The following is a 19,817-nucleotide window of genomic DNA, read 5'->3' as shown; positions in this document are numbered from 1 at the left end:
AAAAAGGATTTCAAAAAGGGGCGTGGCATGTCTTAAAGCACTTTGAGGCCAAAAATTAAGATGGCTGCCATTTTTTAACGAGTGGGAGTTGGGACAAAAAAATTGGGTTTTTTTATTTTCATGGCAATATCAACAATTGGTGAAAAAAATCAGCAAAATCTGTGATCATGTGGTGGAACCCTTTGGTTGATTTGAGATGGAATCACCCTGTATTATTAAAAAAATAAAAAGGACAGTTTATGGACAGAACAATGGCATGTGTTTAGTGATTGGTAATGGTTTTAAACTAAATGTTAAACACTTTTGAAGTGTCTGAGGTAGAAAAATGAGGCCCAGCATTCTTTTTGCTTGCTTTATTTTTCATAAATGTGAAGGCTAGTAGAATATAGTACATATCACAATATAAAGGTCTGTGGAGAAGTAATTTATTCTGTGGAGAGAATAACCAAGGCCACGAAGACCGAAGTAAATTAAATGTGGGTGCTTTTTTTTTTTTTTTTTTTTTAATTAGTTATTAATAAACAACCTCAAGTGCTGTTCAAGTCCCAGGAGTGGTCCGCTTGCTCAGTACCAATATAATCTCAAGTGCAGCAGCCACATCAACCCAATGCAGGGAAATCCTCTGGGTCGTCAGGGTTCGGAGCCTGGGGCAAGAAAACATTTAAACTTGAAGCAAAGCAAAAGCTCCAATATACAGACATCAAATCATGTTTAATCTTTTACAAAATTCATATGACCTGGGCAACCCGAGCTCCCTCCATCCACTATGGCAAAATGTGTTGCGAAGTGTTACCATAGCTTACACAGTTTGTGTGGTTTACTTCACAATGAGGATTCTTGGGTAAAAAAATTAAATCTCACCAAATTTAAATTAATAAACTGCATCGATGGTTTTCATTAGATATGCAAGTTATTTAAAATTATAAAGAAAAAATAATAATAATAAAATTCACTGACATAGTTCTATCCATATATACACACTATCCCAAACTTGGAGAAATTTAGAGTCTACAGGTGTAATAATTGAAATAAAATGCGAGTTTTAAATTGGCTAAGATTAATCCGATTAAGAACCTTGAGTAAAAACTGATCTCAATTGTGTGAACAAACAGGAAATAAATAAAAAAAATTTTTTTAAAAAAAAGCTTTTCAGCACTTTTGTACTTTGGCAATGTGGGTTTAAAATGTCAACACTGTTCAACGGAAACATGTAAATTAAATGGCAGTTCAGCAACAAGCTTTAGATCAATTCACTCTTGAGTGACTATATATCGACACATTCATTAATCAGAGTCAGGTTGCAGCTCAGTACTGAGAAGCCAAGCAGCAGTTATTGCCGTTTTCACTAGGAAATTTACAGACTATCAAACAGAAGTTAGATAAAGGCTGCTTAAGAACCAAAACACATCTTTGCCAAAACTTTGGCCCACAATATTTAAACAATTTCACAGTGTAGAGTAAAAAGCCCTTAAGACAAGTACTGGCACATGATATCGAATGAAACCTTGCACACAAATTTAGGTGCTCAGAAGTGCCGAGTAACAACATAATACCAAACGGCATAAGCATAGACTAGGACACGAAATGGTGGCTGGAATGATGCCTTGTACAATAAAACCTTGCATTGCGAGTAACTTAGTTTGCGAGTATTTTGCAATACGAGCTAAAATTAATAATTTTAACTTGAATGAGCAAAGTTTTGCACTACAAGTACATATACACTTTAGCCCAATCCCAATTCAATTTTCTACCCCTTGCCCCTTCCCCTTGTCCCTTGAAACGAAGTGGAAAGGGTTAAAATATTTCCCCTAAGAAATGGGACACCACTACAACACTGTTATACGTCATCATACGCATCCCTTTATTTACATGTACACATACAATATGGCCGTAAGCAAAACAATGCGTTATCAAAAGCTCGGCAAACTGCCGTGCTACTGAACTTTCATATTTGTTTGTAGCATGCAGTAAAGTGTATATGACATAAAAATATATTTTTGTAATATTGCGCAATCGGCGCTATCCGCTAGCAAACTTTAGCGGTTTTTTTGCAAACGTTTTTTTTACAAAACATCACCATAAACAAGACTAAAATTAATATACATATAATGAAAACTAGTCATAAAAAATCCTTATTAGTGGCAAAAATTCGTTAAATTTATGGGTCTGCTTGCTCGAGTGAGCGGCCATCTTGAAAATTTCGTTAGCCCTTCGTTTGAAGTGAGGTCCCGAAAAATCTTCGTTTGGAGGGCTATCTGGCCCTTCCCCTTAGCCCTACCCCTCCAACCAAAAGAGAAATGAGACACCCCTACCCCTTTACGTGAACGCGCCAAACGGAGGGGTAGGGGTAAGGGGTAGAATTGGGATTGGGCTTTTGTCTGCAATGTAGGGCTGCAACAACGAATCGATAAAAAACGATTACTAAAAGCGTTGGCCACGAATTTCATAATCGATTCGTTGTGTCGCACGATGCGGAGACATTTGATTATTTAAAAAAAAAAAAAAAAAAAAAAAAAAAAAACTTTAGTTGAGGGCAGAACAGAGGGAACATATTCGGTCTCGCGCACTGATGCTAGCAGAGTTCGGCGTCTCAGACAGGGCGGAGCAAAAATTTATAAAATATTTATAAAAACGAGCAAAGGTAGAGGAAAGATACATGACGGAGGCTGTTGGGTCTTAGTGCACGTCTCTTACTGGTACAATCAATCAACATCCGAGAACATGTGTACTGTTTACCATAACACGCTGACCACGTGTGTGCGCGTAAATGTGAAAGTCTTATTAGAGATGTTAAAAATCCATTTTCTTTCTGCTCAAGGTTCAGCCTGCTCTTTGTCTACTCTCTCTATGTGTGTGTCATTGAACACCATGCCTCACACATACAGACCCCTCCTACTTTCGCCATCAGACACAAACACTCCTCTGTTTTCACACAGAAACACTGCTTTGTCGTGATTCTTTTTAAAGGTAAAGTGCAGGTTAATTTGTTTTATTTTTACTTTACAGCCATTAGTGTGTTTTTAAAATTTTAATTTGGTTTACGATTGTTTTGGAATACGAGCCTACATCCGTTTGTGTTGGTCCATTTTTTTTAATTTATTATTATATCAGCAGCTCAAGGAGCAACATGTTTGTGCACCTTAAGATTTTAGTTCTGTTTTTGAATAAAGAATTGGAAATGAGTGCTTTTCTTGTTTTTGGTTTTTATCCGATTAATCGGGGGAGAGGGGGTAATCCATTATTAAAATAATCGTTAGTTGCAGCCCTACTGCAAAGTGTCATGCGATCACAACTGAGGCAATAGTGATTGTTTCTTGCTAAGGAATTGTGGGTAACCATCTCATGCTTGGTCTCTGTGCGAGTTTACCTCCATAGATTATTAAAAAGGACAGAAAAGTCACAAGACCACTTGAGTTTTGAGCACTGAAACGCATGTACTTTTATTCCCAAAAGGTCTAAACTTTACTGAGGTATAATTCACGTTCACTAAATATATACAAGTAAAAGATAATTAACAAAAAGTAAACAGTTTTGGGTTCTCATGCTTACCAATTCGCTTAAATCTTTCTGAGGTGATCTTTGGGTGACAGGAGCCCCGCGGCCTCTTCCTCCACGCCCACCTCGGCCCCCTCGTGTAGGCCTCCCCAGACTCCCAAAGTTGATGTCCACCTGACAGGTGATGTCTTTAGCAGGGCGCCGACACACTAGATGGTCATCTTCATTCAGACCAGGTCCATGTTCCTAATACAAAACACACATTGTGAAAAGAGAACATGTGCTGATGAGAGAAACATCTGAAATATACACAATACTCTGATCACCTTTGGGCGCTTGGACTTGTGGATCACCACAGCTTTGGGGGGCAACTTGGTATCTGCCTTACGAATGTTAAACTCGGCCTTTGATCTGCTTTGCTCCTGCATTGCTTTCCATTCATCCAAAGACATCTCAATAGCAACCTCAAGCACTTCTTCTGTCTCTACAGGCCTGTAATAACATCACAACTCTGTAGGCATCCACGGACAGAAAATAACAGTTTCACAAAAAAAAATAAAAACGCACAATGTTACGTGTAACTGAAGCCAGCATTGGGTGTTGTTCCGATAGTGCTGAGAAATTTCCTTTGTTAATTTAAATAAATATTTTTACAGGCTCTGGTTTAAAGGCTTTACATCAGTGCATCAACTGTTTTTCTTTGTGGTCATCTGAAACCAGTGGCCTATAGGAAATCAGCCCAGAACCACTGCACTAAAGGAGGAAATCTCCCCTACAGGTAACATTAGTTCTGATTTATTAAGAACTGTGTTATTCTAATTGGCATATACAGTACACAAGTGCCACAAAGTCAGGCTGTTAATTTAAGGATACTTTAAAGTAAATTCTTTCCCATGAATCAAGACTTTTAAGCCTGAATTTACAGTAAAAATAGAATTTAAGATTGAACTGCTGTTAATTCAAATAAGTAGCAGCTGAAAAGGCCAAATTAATGTACCGTCAAAATGCAAAGCTTAATGAGAGCTGAAAACTTCAAAATACAATTATGAAAGTGTTATATTCATGTAAAATTGTTAAACTAGTCAACACATTGCAATGGTTGTATATCAGACTCGCCAACTCGTACTTTTGTGCTTAACGGTATACTCTGTAATTGCAGTAACTCCTTGCCAGCTATTGGCCACTAGTATATAGCAAGGGATTTACCTCCTCCCTATAGAGTGCACTGGCTTTATATTTTACTCCCTATTTGAGATTCAACTCAAACATTTAGTGGGCTATTAATTAGAAAGCCTTAAACGCCAGTATTATTTAAATGCTACATGCACATCATTTTACATTTAGCAAAGGCTCTTATCCAGAGCGACTTACATTTTTTTCATCTCATTATATATCTGAGCAATTGAGGGTTGAGGGCCTTGCTCAAGGGCCCAACAGTGGCAATTTGGTGTTCGGAAACCCCACAACCAGTAGTCCAATGCCTTAACCACTGAGCTACCCCTGGCTATAACATGCAGTGCTTTTAATGCAGCAGAAAGCACAGCATATTCCATTGCAGCGTCTCATTTGGAAAAGAAGCACTGAATGCCAATGCTATCAAACGCCACCAAATCCAGAAGGGATCACATACAGTGGTGGTACCTTGGCATACGAACACCACACCTTAAAAATGTAAGTTTTGCATAAAAATTCGCCTCAGCATACAAGCGAACAAACTGCGCATACATCCAGAAGACGCGTCTTCTGAGACCCAATTAAGGAATATTGGTGCTCAATTAAAAAGTGCCCGTCAGCTGATTTTATTGACGTTTTTACAAAGAATTCAATCTGACCCATTTTCCAACTCAGTCTCCGTTGTATCTGGTACTTCCTCGCCTTCACCGGTCTCCTCATTAGGTGCCCCCTCAGCCACTGCACTGTTAAAGCAAATAGCGAATACAAATGATTAGAGCAGCATCGGAACAAACCACATGGGATGTTGGACAAAGTAACTTTAAAAAAGCTAAATTATACAAATGACTCATTCTTTTCATGCATGTGTATACTTGTGGCACAATTTGCGAATAAACAAGAACTACGAATCTAAAACAAGATGGAGTCAAAGGTCAAAAAACCTAATTCTATGGTCTTTCCTAATCATTTCTTTCTAAATTGTAAAACAATGCTGAAGGCATCCAACCTATGCAATAATTTTTGCACAGTTGATGTGTAGACAAGTCTGCTACTCATGCTCTGTAAAGCCTTCACAATGGCTCTAATCTGAGGTGCTGTTCATTGATTTTTTTTGAGGCTGGTAACTCCAACCTTTCCTCTGCAACTGAGGCAAGTTTTGTTTTGCCAAGATGATCTTGGCTAGTTACATCAGGGTGCTTGATGGGTTTTGCGAATGCACTTAACGCTGTTTTTGCAAAAACTATTCCAGAACATCCTTAAAACAACCGACTTTTTGATGTTACCCAATTACAAGCATTTTTATGGTTTTGAAACCCCCGTGTTTTTTTTAAATGTGTGTAAATTAGAAGAGCAAACTATTGACTGGTATTTTCTTGTACCAACAACACGATTCATTATAAACAAACGTATCCACTAGTCATTTATTTATAAATCACTGCATGTTTCATGTGAAACGTGTTCTAATCTGTGGAACCAATTTGCCGAAATCTTGAACATCAGTGTCACCTCGCACAAGTTAACCAAACGTGGACACTGTCCACTGCCCTGTGTTGGCAGAAATGTTCCCTTACATCTTCAACACCCTTTAATACAGGGTCATCTGCATTTAATCTGAAAAAGGGCTTAGGCTCTTCAGTAAGCATTTTACTACAATGAGCACTGATTGTTGAACCATTTTCCTGATAAAATGTTCGAATAGTGACCAATCAAATTTCCGGCTAATGGTTGACCTTTCTTACTTGGCGATTGAAGATGTTTCCAATTCCCCACACTGCCATTTACTCGCAGGCTTGTAGTGGTGAATCCATGGCTTGTCAACAATATTGATTTCCTTTTAGAAACTTTGACCTTGCTTAGAATCAGACCAAATTTTGCATAAATAAAATATATAATAAAATTAATAAAGTCACCGCACGCTGCTTTTCTGTGCAAATCACAATTGGCACAACCATTTAATTGTTGCTCCCACCGCTGCTACAATTGAACTTATGCAACACATTCTCACCTGCACAGCAGTGACTGGGGAGACAGTAGCACTAAAAAGGAAAGTGCTGTTAAGTGCTACTAACCGAAGTTTTAATTAAAGCAGAGCGCAGATTTCTATAAAAAGCATAGAAATCCAAAATTTCTAAAAAGCTACTCCAAATTTTTTTTTTAGATATTCATTCTCTGTTACCATTTCAACTTGCTGGAGCACTTTATAGAGGTGGGCACAAAACTGTACATAGACAATCATGCATGGTACAGAGAAACAGAGTTTGTTTTTTTACTTAAAGCTAACTTTCTTATTTCAGTTCTTGCTTGTTGCTTTTGTTGTACAGTACGTGAAATTGCTGCTGTAACAATACAATTTCCCTTTGGGATTAAAAGTGCTCCATCATCCATCAAATCAATTTCTCTAACTTTTAGATCAACATTTTAAAAACAAATTGCACGTTTTACCTTACATGGTCCTTCATGGACCCCCAGTTGCGTGGTCCACTACCACCCCGCTTCACGTCAGGACGAACACTCCTGGGTAAAATTAACACTATTACATTTCTGCCAGTAATTACCAAAAAGAAATTGGACCATTAGAAACTGCACTGCATTCTTACGCCCGGTCGCTTCCACTGTGCCGCTCAAACTCTCGCTTCCCTCTGGGATCAAAACCATCAGTGGATCTGGAAAAGCCGACACCTCGAACCCCTCGTCCCCGTCCACCTCCTCTTCCCCGTGTCGCTCTATCAAAAGGCTCTCCAGGCCTTAAAAAAAAAATTATATAAATATATATATAAAACATTACATCAAAGGTAGCTTTTAAGTAAAATTAAAAAAATAACCCAGATAGCATTTGTATTACATTTCTCAATTTTTTTTTGGTTTGTTTTTAGGCATAAGGGCACTGTAAGCTTTATGAAGATGTTGAGTTGTTCTTCCAGCAGGACTTGGCACCTACCCACAGCATCAAAACCAACACCAAATGGTTTACTGACCATATTGTCCTTACTGGCCAACCAACTCTGACCCAAATTTTCCATGAGATACAGTTAAAAGGAAAATGAGAAATGACCAAGCAAATAATAGAGACGAGTTAAAGATGGTCGTCAATACTACCTTAGCAGTGCCTCAGGATAATCACTGTCATGGTAATTTACGGTAAAGAAGCCCCAACCAAGTAAAGCGCATAAATTACCTTAATTTTACATAACTTCCGTGTTGTAAATAGATTTGATTAAGCTTAGAAAATTTAATATTGAGAGATTTTTGATTATGGAGCTGTAAACTGTGATGCATAGATGGCTTAGCTGCTGAGCAGTTTGTGATTTGCATCATTCTATTGCGGTATGTGGTTTCCACAACAATACACAATATTAAAGTTCACCCCACCCAAAAACATTTTCAAATTGTTTTGATCAGTTCTCTACAAGTAAAAAGTCATTGAAATGTGTGTAAAACCTTTAAATTCACAAAACAAATTAGTTAATGTACAGAATAAGAACTTTAAAATAAATCTTAGACTTGTCTAATTTGTGCCAAGTTTAAGAGAAATTATTAGTTTATTTTTTAATTTATGTGCAAGCCTCAGATGTTTATTAAAAAGACAATTTAATTTTTACGGCCAAATTAAGCCGGCAGCCATGCAACATCCTGATTCAGTTTACAAAGGTTTTGGTGTTTCACAGGGAGAAAAGTAAAAAAATAAAAATAAAAACTAGTCCGTAATTATGTTTTTCGTGGATGTTTTTCCCCCCCATGGAGTGTGACTTGAAAAGTTATATTTAAAATATTTAGATCAACCAACCAACAAGGTAATTATATTCAGCACACAATGAATAAAATGTCCATTATTGCACCTGTAATTAATGATAAGTTTAGTAATTAAAATAAAATGTCTTAATGCTGTATGTAATTTTTTTTTTTAATGAAAAGAAAGGAGTTGTAAAACTGAGAGCATCTTTGTTTAACAAAAATGATTAAACTTTCATCATTGTTAAATCTGCATTACTCCGACTTTTAGCGTGAGAATATTTTAAACCGTCCCCAACAAAACTTTTGACAGAAGAAAGTTTAAGAACATTTAAATTTGTGCCTCCTCCTTGGGGAATCAACCTTAAAAAGATCTTAACGCATAACTTTCCTCTAACAGCACAACTGGACACACACTCTGTATAACATCCTACACACTAAAACCACGGTAAAGCAGAGAGAAATCCGCTCACCTCTCGATGGAGTAGCCCAGAGAAACTTCACCCTCAGTCATCTTTGCTTCACTGAAGGCCGCGCGCCTCTCCTCTCGCTCGTCAGGTGCAGCGCGAACAGGCCGCTTCTGTCCTGGAGAAAAAACCACCACAGCCGCTCGCTGTCTCCTTTACTGCGCATGCGTCAATCTCTTTAGCTCATACACACACACACACACCTGTTCATTAGCACCTTACCTGCTGCAGCCCGGTTTGCGGTGTTTTCTCCGACACGAACCAGTGTCTTCCTGTCTTTTTGCGACTCCTTCTTGCTGTTTTTTGTCGCGGCGACGACTTTTTTCAGGTCTTCTTTCTTCTTTCGCTTCTCTGTTTTCACCTGGGCCTGGTACAGCAAGTCGAAAGGGTCGGACTCGTCATCCAGAAGGCGGCCGAAGCGGTTGGCTACGGCGCACCCGTACCCGCTGTCGGGCATCTCCTCAATCAGCTCCTTCATACCTGCAGCAGCTCAGGGGTCATAAAAACCTGGCCTAAAATCATCGAGCGCTGATAAATTATTTCAGTAGAAACGTTTCACCAAGTCAAAATTCTGAAACCATCCCTGGGAAACAGAATTTAGACTTCATTACCAATTAGGCAAGCTTGTTAGAAAACGCTGAAGCCTTGGCGGGAAATTTATGAGCACGCCTTTAGCTCCGCCCCGGAAGTTTATTACAGGTCTAGACGAGTTATCGCGATACCTGGAACTGATCCAATGTTTTGACTTGGCCTGAGTGTTCATTTTGGAGAAACAATTTAAAATACAAGATTAAACAACATAATATTACTTTTTTTGGTCAAAAGTGCTTAAAAACTAATTAAAACTATATATATGTATGGGTGTTCTGGGAGCTTTCTATTAAGCATTCATTGTTACAATATTACCTATATTGGCTTTTACTAGAAGTTAGTACTGTATTTACTGTACTAGAGGTTACCCAATGGCTCCGCCCACATGCAGATCCTAAATCTCCAATGAGCTCCAATGTCTGTCGTATGCCCTATCACCTTAGATGCATCACACTCTGATCCGGGGTTTCAGCTTGACCTCGACGTGACGTACCCATTGGTAAAGACTGTCTGTGACAGTATCAGACGCAGTACAGTAGACACAGTATGACGTAAAAGTTAAAGATGATGCTTCCGGCTGTTATGAATGTCTGTGACAGAACTCCCTGTTGTTGTTGGTCTTTCGGTTGATCCTGGCATGGGTTGCAACAGCGAACCATTCAGTCCACATGTCAAAGCTTGGCACAGGTTTTTTGCTGGATGCCTTTCCTCATCCAAAACTTTCAGCTATCATCACAATGATAAGATAAAAAAGGACATAGATTTGAGGTCTTGTCTTGGTTGGCTTTCTCAAAAATGTTTCTGACGCCATCCCACTAGATCCAATATATTTTTTTTGCTGACAAACCTTTATCAGAAATGTAACCAGAATTTATTTGACAGTGTTTGAAGTGAGATGTTCATAGCATGTAATTTGGATCAGTTACACAAACCAACTGTTCCATTTGCTGGAGAGATTTAAAGACACAACTGAATCTGCCCCTGCCATGTAATGGTTTAACCAGACAAGGTTTGTACCAGCATACATACTTTCTTGAGTGATGTGGCCAAACATTAAGCATTATAATGAAAAAAAAAAAAATATATATATATATATATATATATATGTTCAGAATTATCAAAAAGTTGATGTTAGGAAACATAGAGCTCTTGGACAGCAGACATTGTGTAATGTCTGGTATCCTGGTGTAAATATTTTCTCAGTTACATTTTTGGATTGTAGAAATGGAAGGATAAATCTAACCAGACAGAAAACCAAATGATATCGTATATTCAATCCAAACCACTGAATTACGATATATAAAAATATTTTCTTGGTAAGGTAAGTGTATGCAACCGGTGCCTATAAATAAACTGATTGGCTCATATATATGCACGGTTTTAAATAAACACAGACATCAGTCATTTTTTCTTGAAATCAATCAGATTACAATAGAGGAAATATAAGGTTATTAAAGTAATGTACTGTAGAGACTATTTATTACTATAAAGTTTAAATTGTCTTAATCTATTGGCAATAAATTTAGTTTCTTTCTATAAAAAATGCCTAATATTAGTTAAATTATCTGCCAATATAATAAGGAGTGTCTAGGAGTGCCTATTCTAGGAGTGTCTAGAAATAGGGTTAATGAATATTTAATTTATATTTGGTCTATTGTAATCATATTTAATATAGATTCTAGTAATAGAATATTACTAGATTTATTAGTAAGATTGACCATGTTGGAGATAGTTCACTTGTTAGGATGTCATTTCATGTACTGTGTTGATTAGCATAAGATAATGGGATTGCTTTAAATCTAGCACTTTTCTACAAGGTTTCGGATTGTGCTTTGAGGAGGCCTGAAAGGTTTTATGAAAAATCCAACAATTAATGTTACAATTGAACAAGGTAGAACTACCTTCTACCCCTTTTAGTATTTACTTTGTGTACAGTTAACCAGAATGACCAGTGTACCAACACTGTTTTATTGTATTTACTGCTTAAAGCTGCTGAAGAAAACATTCATAATTAATGAAGATACTCTGATGTGCTAATTCTACTTTAACTTTATTTTATTAGGCCATTCTTGCATAGGCCAATATTTTGTGTTTCTATCCTACAGTACACTTAAACCCAATCAAAATATTTCCTGAAATGTCTTCTATAGAATATTATTTACTTGATTATGTGAGTCAGTTGTCTGTTTGAGGTGTAAGTAAATTAAGTTGGCATACATTAAAAGAAAAATCTTAAAAGAATAGCGGAAAATTCTTTGATGAAAAACTAATTTAATATTGTACTTCATGAATAAGCCAGTTATTCCAGTGAAATCTTTCCACAATGAGGTATTTACTGTACCAACAGTCCAAATCCAACAAAATCAAATAAGTGAACATTAAATTATCATGCTCGAAATTCAGCATGGAGTTAAACATATTTTCAAAAACTTCATCATTGGTAATTAACTAGTTCTATAGTCCATGGTCATTTGTCAACGTAGTATGTTATTGCAGCTTGTCTTAGTTTTTAGAGGAATCTTCCTGGTCCGGCTGGCTCTGTGGTTCTGGACTCTGAGCTGGAGTGCTGGTCACAGCAGGAGTGTATGCAATAGGCACTATCCTCTCATTTGACCCTGCAGGGGTCTCCTTAGGTGCCTGGATCTGTAGCTCGCCACTGTTTAAAGAGCAGGTTACCTCCTCAGGGTTCACACCGTCAGGAAGGTCAAACTCCTGCCGAAATTCTTGGCATCTGTAAGAGTATGAACCTTTCCCATCATCCTGCTTCTTCTCTGACTTTCCACTCACACGTAGCTTCCTGCCCACTTGTTTGACTGAAAGCTCTTCGGGCAAGAAATCTTTTGTATCCAGAGTTACTGCGAAATTATTGTTTTCTTTGGCCACCTGAAATGAGATGGGTTTGAACACAGCTGAAGGTGAGGTATGGTCAATTTCATCGAAGATCCTCCTGTGGAGGCGCTCCATGAACTCCAGGCTGTGTCGCATCTCCTGCATGTGCCTTATCATCTCTTGTTCGATCTGGAAGAACAGAGGTCTTGTCTCAGGCCAAAGGCTGCGCACCGGCCAGTGGAAGTCCACTAAGGGAAAACTACTAAAAGTAGGCTGGAAAGTGCTCGGGCAAAGCATCTTTGATCAGTTGGTGGTCTGTGCTGCTGTGCTGCTGTGCTGCTGTGCTGGTTCTCGCTCTTTTGTTTGCTTGTCTCAGCTGTCTCGCTGCTTCTGGCTCAGTGCAGTCTGCATGCCCCTTTTATATCCTGGGCAAGAAAGTTCCAGTAGCAACCAGCTTCTGTCACTATGTGTCATCTATGTGCCAGAGTGTTATGACGACGCACATGCAGTCATACTCTAAAACAAGATAGATGGATCTGCTTGTGTGATCTAACTGCCACATGCCAGAGGAGTGTGTCCTTGTTCTATTTACAGCACAGTGACAGGCTTGAACAGATACATGCTGGATATTTTGCATGTCAGAAAGCCACTCTAAACACAGCTGATTTCTATTATTACTCTTATTGTATAACATGGAGAAAGTATAGATATAAATGTTAGTCAGCAACAGCGTTGAATATTATTCAGTTACTAATTAGTATTATGTATTGTTTTAGGGGATTTTGACCTTTCCTCGAAAATGATTAAAAAGTATTAACTGTACTCTTACTCTGTCATATTTACGTTTTTCAAGTACACATTATCATGGTGCATTTTCTTTTCTTCGGTTTTCAATTCTGATTTGTGCATTTATCAGTCATTTACAAAGGGTGTTCAAGTTAAACCTGAACTTTCGATTGTGCAAGATAATACACAGTTATGAGTAAAAATCTACCATTATTTCTCTATATAATCCCCTGCTACAGTACACTAATGCACTTATCCTAGCATTTTAGAAGTACTTGGATACCATCAAGGTAGAAAGGTTTCTCAGTAAGGCAGAGCCATGATCAGACCAGGAACTCCTATCACTTGGAGGGAGGTCAGGAATGTATTAGGGAATGTTGCAAAAACTCCTAGCCGAGTTCCTGTAATGTTTTGTTGGTGAATGATTGTGTGTACGTTTCTCATAGACACAAATTATCTGTAGATTTTCAAGGATCAGGCATTTCACATGCTAAATGTTCATTGGGACGACTGCAGTTGGCTCCGAGCCACCTTCGTTGGGATGCTCATTCACAGATTTACCGCCCTCTTTAAAACATCGTATAATTTAAATCTTTTGTCTCATCACTCTACTGTAACTTTTAATCATGTAAGCAAAACAGCTTTTGTTATCAACTATTTCATAGCAGTTGTAAGTGGTAGTTTCCTCACCAGACTCTTTTCTCTCACCTGAGGTTAATATGAGAAAAATAATGAAGCTTGTTACTACAATGGAAAGCATACAGTAGACATTTATGCGCTATGAGTGATATTGGGAAATCTGAATTTACAGCCTCAGAGCACTGGAGAGCACTTTCAAATACAGTATATATACAGTATCTCACATAAAATTAAATAATTATTCCATATGTTCCTTTGTAAAATAATAGCATGTTTTTATTGCTAGTCATAAATTATAAATGTAACTTTAATAAAAATATATATTCTTGTATCAATTGAATTAATTCAAATAGAAAGGTTTAGTTAATTAAAAATTAGTCTGTACTTTTCTCCCCATAATTATCACTTTTTTAGGAATTAGATGCCAAAGCTTGATGTAGCCTGTTACATTATTTAAAAATTCAAGTGATCATGGTGTGCATTAACATCTTATGACCTACGTCTTAGTCACAGGATAGAATTTCCCAACCATTTCCATTCATAATGTTGGTCATGTGCTTAAATTTAGCCCACCTTTTCCAGCATGCTTTCCATTCAAGGACAGTCCACCACCCCATATTCATACCAGACATCTTATTCCTGCTTTAAAAATAACAACGAAAAGCTATTCTTGGTGAAGGTTTTTTTTTTTTTTGTTCGGATTTTTATACCCCGATCCTGTTCAATTCTGAATTCTAATTGAATTCCAAAATGTGTTGATTCTTTTTTTCATTCTTTCTGACAGTAGAGCAGCTCAATTACAGGCTTTATTTGCAAATATAACATTCTTTCCTCTCTCTCTCCCCTGTGTGGCCAGTACTTGCTGATCAGGCTCATACATTCATTTTCTTTTTAGAACATTTAAATATATACTTATATATATATATATATATATATATATATATATATATATATATATATATATATAACTGTTTTTACTTTCAGTAAACTTAATGTGTAAATATTTGTATGAACACTAAAAGAGTCAACACCATAAGACATAAACTAAAAATGTTTCAGAATGTGTCCCTGAATGAAGGGAGGCTCAAAATCAAAAGTACCAGTCAGTATCTGGTGTGGCCACCTGCTTGAAGTACTGCAGTGCATCTCCTCCTCATGGACTGCCTATTGCGGACAGTCCGAGCACTGATGGAGGGATTGTGTGTTTCTGGTGTGACTCGGGCAGTTGTTGTGGCCATCCTGTACCTGTCACGCAGGTGTGATATTCGGATGTACCGATCCTGTGCAGGTGTTGTTACACGTGGTCTTCCACTGCGAGGATGATCAGCTGTCCTTTCTGTCTTTCTGTAGCGCTGTCTTAGGCGTCTCACAGTGCGGACATGGCATTTTATTGCCCTAGCCACATCAGCAGTCCTCATGCCTCCCTGCAGCATGCCTAATGCACGTTCACGCAGATAAGCAGGGACCCTGGGTATCTTTCTATGGGTGTTTTTCACAGTCGGTAGACAAGTCTCTTTAGTGTCTCGAGATTTTAGAACGGTGACCTTAAATGCCTACTTTCTGTAAGCTGTTAAGGTCTTACCGACCATTTCACAAGTGCATGTTAATTAATTGATTATGGTTAATTGAACATGCATGGAAAACATTGTTTAAACCCTTTACAATGAAGATCTGTAAATTTTTTTGAATTTTTACAACATTATTGTTGAAATACACAGTCCTGAAAAGGGGACGTTTCTTTTACGTATATATACTGTGTGTGTGTGTGTGTGTGTGTGTGTGTGTGTGTGTGTGTGTGTGTGTGTGTATATATATGCACACACACAGTATATATACTCAGCAAAAAAGAAACGTCCCCTTATACAGTTATGTATAATACAGTTATTATACTGTTTACTATATACAGTTGTGTTCAAAATTATTCAACCCCCACTGAAATTGAGTGTTTTGGCCAGTTTGACATTGATTTTGATCATTTCAGTCATCTTGTTTACAATGAAATCAAATAGGCACTTGTAAGTCAGACAAATATAACATACCATTTATAATGAAATAACCACAAATGTCTTTTCTGTGCTCACATCATTATCAGTTTTATTTAACCCCCAAGTGACATTCATTCTTAGTACTTAGTACAACATCCTTTTCCAGTTATAACAGCTTTTAAACGTGAAGCATAGCTTGACACAAGTGTCGTGCAGCGATCTACGGGTATCTTAGCCCATTCTTCATGGGCAAAAGCCTCCAGTTGAGTCACATTCTTAGGCTTGCGCGCTGCAACTGCTTTCTTTAAGTCCCACCAGAGGTTCTCAATCGGATTTAAGTCTGGTGACTGCGATGGCCACTCCAAAATGTTCCAGCCTTTAATCTGCAACCATGCTCTAGTGGACTTGGAGGTATGCTTGTGATCATTGTCCTGTTGAAAGGTCCAACGTCTTCCAAGCCTTAGGTTTGTGACAGACTGCATTACATTTTCTTCCAATATCTCCTGGTACTAAAGAGAATTCATGGTACTTTGCACACGCTGAAGCTTCCCTGTACCTGCAGAAGCAAAACAGCCCCAAAGCATGATTGACCCCCCCGCCATGCTTCACAGTAGGTAAGGTGTTCTTTTCTTCATAGGCCTTGTTCTTCCTCCTCCAAACATAGCGTTGATCCATGGGCCCAAACAGTTTTAATTTTGTTTCATCAGTCCACAGAACACTATCCCAAAACTTTTGTGGTTTGTCCACATGACTTTTGGCATACTGCACTCGACTCTTCTTATTCTTTGGAGACAGCAAGGGGGTGCGCCTGGGAGTTCTGGCATGAAGGCCTTCATTATCAGTGTGCGCCTTATTGTCTGAGCTGAAACTTCAGTACCCGCATCTGACAAATCTTTTTTCAGTTCCCCAGCAATCACATTTTGCGCTTCAGGTAGCGCACAGCAGTCGAAGTCAGCATCTTTTTTCTGCCACGGCCAGGTAGCGTTTCAACAGTGCCCTTTGCTTTGAATTTGCGAATGATGCTTCCTATGGTGTCTCTTGGAATGTTTAACATCTTTGCAATCTTCTTATAGCCATTGCCCTTCCTGTAAAGAGAAATCACCTCTTCTCTTGTCTTTCTGGACCATTCTCTTGACTTCACAATGGTTGTAAACACACCAGTAAATGTCTAGAAGGAGCTGAGTATCACAGTCATTTTAAATTGGTGCTTATTATGCTTGATTGCTGCTCGTTGACATCCACAGGTGTTTTCAATACCTGATCGAAAACACTTGAATGAACCTCTGTTCTTAAGAGTGGTGGTCTTTAAGGGGTTATATAATTGTGTCAATGAAGACATCCCAAAAAAAAAACATTAAATACTGCATTACAAAAACAATTGATGTAATTTTAGTTGCATTTGATTCTTTAAACAGTCCTTGTAAGATTTCATTCTGAACACAATTACAAATGTACACCGAATTCCCTAAAACCCTTTACAGCATTGGGGGTTGAATAATTTTGAACACAACTTCCTGCTTTAAAAATAACAACTAAAAGCTATTCTTGGTGAGTTTTTTTGTTTGGATGTTTATACCCCAATCCTGTTCAATTCTGAATTCTAATTGAATTCCAAAATGTGTTGATATTTTTTTAAAATCTCTCTGACAGTAGAGCAGCTCAATCACACACATATATATATATATATATATATATATATATGTAACCGGGTGGTGGTTAAAGGGGCATTGGATGTCTGTACTCTATGTTTTGTGCTTGTAGGGTGAAAAGGGATACAGGGCCCTTTAAGAAATGCGCGATGACGTCATTACGTATGCGTGTGTCTCGGTGCGTATGAGAATGGAAACCAGGAAGTTAATGTGGTGAGAGGTATCACCTGTAGCGGTTTTCAGTAATCTGTGTGAGTGAAAGATTGGATACCACTGTTAGCATAGAGTAAGCTAACATATCAGGACGTACAAGCTATACAATGTTCCCTGGTGTGTTTGGCCTATTGGGGTGTGTGTTGAGGTTGGAAAGTAAGTGAACTGTACAATAGGATCTTACAGGTATCATTTACTGTAGTTTTTGTTTTTTTGCCAATGATGTAGTTAATGCCAAAGGCATGTTGTATGTTCTTTTTGTTTGTTTTGTTTTGTTTTGTTTTGTTTTAGAACTGACACTGCCATTTTCTTTACTGGCTGTTTGTGTTTTTTCTTTTATTAGACGGCGCACCATAGTGATTCTGTACATTTGTACATTTTCTTGGGTTATTTATTTCTATTACTGGGAAAAGATTGTCTCTAAAATTGTTTTATTTACTCTTCTTCCACATAAAAATTAACAGTAACTAATGTATTGTTGATTGAAATAAAACAACCACCAGTTTCGTTGGTCTTTTGCACATCGTTCCAATGGCCACATATATTTTTTCATATGTTGTATTGTCTTCTTCTTCCTCCTCCTCCTCTTCTTCTTAATTTTATTATAACAAATCCACACCCAGTTTTAATGACAAGAGTGGGTAGGTTTATTTTACATTATTGGCCCCTGAAAGTTAAGCTCTGTATTAATTGCAGTTCTGTGTCTTAATCATCATACCAAAAAAAAAAGATTCAGAATAAAGCTGCAAAGAGGCCCACATAATGTCACATAGTGTGAATGTAAGTTGCTTTAAAGTTAGAGTTGCTTTGGTTTTAGCATTTGATTGCAGTCAAACAGTGGCATTTTTTCTCCCACCAGGCCTAAAGAAATTTTGTCTCAGGCCTTATTAAGTTACAGGCAAGTTTCATAAAATGTATTGTATTTAAAAAATAATAATAATTAAAAGTTTTGTGGGCAAGTATGTCTTTCCTGATAACAGGTGACAAACACTCTCACAGGTCAAACAGCAACTAACCAAACAATTGGCCTGGCCATTCTCTGTAAATTTTTGTTGTGCATGAAAATCAGTAAGAAAAAGAAAGAGGGAGACCCCTGCAATGCTGTCGTTAACCCTTAGGGGTCCCAAAATAATATACTGGATTCTGACTTTAGCTTTTTTCCATGCATTAAGACTACTCAAGTTTGCTTTATTATTAATAAATAACAAAATATGAAATAAATAAAAATGAATAAAATAAATGTGCATTAAGTAAAATATTTCATTATTAGTCTAGAATGTCCAAAGATTAATACTGTATAAATAGGTCAAGCTATTTTTTAATAATATTAAAAAACTATTAATATTTAACACATTCATGAAAGAGCTTTCACTGTTGCCCTTTAGCACCACAACACTCTTTAAACAACAAGGTTTAAAGAGAGCAGCTGCGTAATCCATATGTGGTTTAGCATACAGTAAATCCCAGATTCAGGTCACGGTCCAATACAAAAAAGTGCTGTGTTTGTGCAAGACATTTACTGCAGGGTTTAGCAAATTAGTTCATGTCACTTTCTTCTTAGTGATAAATTAATTAAAAGAATAAATTTACCCAACCTTTTTAACAGCTACTGATCATCTTTCATTGATTTAAATGTAAACAAATGTTATATTGTGTAATGAGCAGAAATAATTAAAATATTATACAATCAAAATATATCAACATACTAACTAAAATACAAAATATGTGACCACAGCAACCTTAGAATCAACTGTGAAGTTTTATCATTTCTTTTGTTGAGAGATGAGCTGTACAGTAGTACTGTATCTTTTATAATCTTGGCTGGTAAGAAATGGATAGACTGGAAACTGCTGATTGTTTGTATTAGATAAGAGGATTTATTAGACGTGAGTCTCTGCTCATACTGTAAAATGGCAGTGACATGACATGCTAATTAAAGAGCTGCTAGAGATAAAGTATTAAAATCTTTACCTCCTAAATAATCTAAGAGAGCAAATAAATTTTAACCTCTTAGGACTATTTACATATCTCAACATTTAAAACAATGCAATGCTGTAATTATGTTATTTAAAAAGTGAAACGTTTCATATACTGTAGTTCATTCTATAAATAGGTTTGATGTGTAGAAATAAGGAACCGTTTCATTCCTTATTACATCAAAATTCAAAAACTTTATATAAAAATTATAAAAATTCATTCTTTATTTCTCAATACAGATGAGCTTTACAGAAGGATTTTTAGGTTACTCTCACACCTGTTGA

At 37.3% G+C, this 19,817-nt stretch overlaps 2 protein-coding genes across 2 annotated transcripts; both read right to left on the bottom strand.

Moving 5' to 3' along the window:
• Positions 1-338: 338 nt before the first annotated feature.
• Positions 339-9,499, bottom strand: zgc:103482 (uncharacterized protein LOC450001 homolog). The gene is made up of 8 exons (XM_053479001.1): positions 9,087-9,499; positions 8,871-8,982; positions 7,266-7,412; positions 7,111-7,182; positions 5,328-5,411; positions 3,822-3,987; positions 3,550-3,741; positions 339-644 (listed from the first exon to the last, which is right to left on the bottom strand). Exons 1-8 carry the CDS (start codon positions 9,340-9,342, stop codon positions 600-602), a joined length of 1,074 nt encoding a protein of 357 aa, XP_053334976.1. The 5' UTR covers positions 9,343-9,499; the 3' UTR covers positions 339-599.
• Positions 9,500-11,706: 2,207 nt separating this feature from the next.
• hspb9l (heat shock protein, alpha-crystallin-related, b9-like) lies at positions 11,707-12,617 on the bottom strand. The gene has a single exon (XM_053478924.1). It carries the CDS (start codon positions 12,579-12,581, stop codon positions 11,958-11,960), a length of 624 nt encoding a protein of 207 aa, XP_053334899.1. The 5' UTR covers positions 12,582-12,617; the 3' UTR covers positions 11,707-11,957.
• Positions 12,618-19,817: the final 7,200 nt, after the last annotated feature.

The sequence above is a fragment of the Clarias gariepinus genome, chromosome 19 (genome assembly GCF_024256425.1).
Source record: "Clarias gariepinus isolate MV-2021 ecotype Netherlands chromosome 19, CGAR_prim_01v2, whole genome shotgun sequence".
NCBI lineage: Eukaryota > Metazoa > Chordata > Actinopteri > Siluriformes > Clariidae > Clarias > Clarias gariepinus.
Note: the sequence above shows the minus strand (reverse complement) of the source record. Positions and strands in the feature narration are given on the sequence as shown.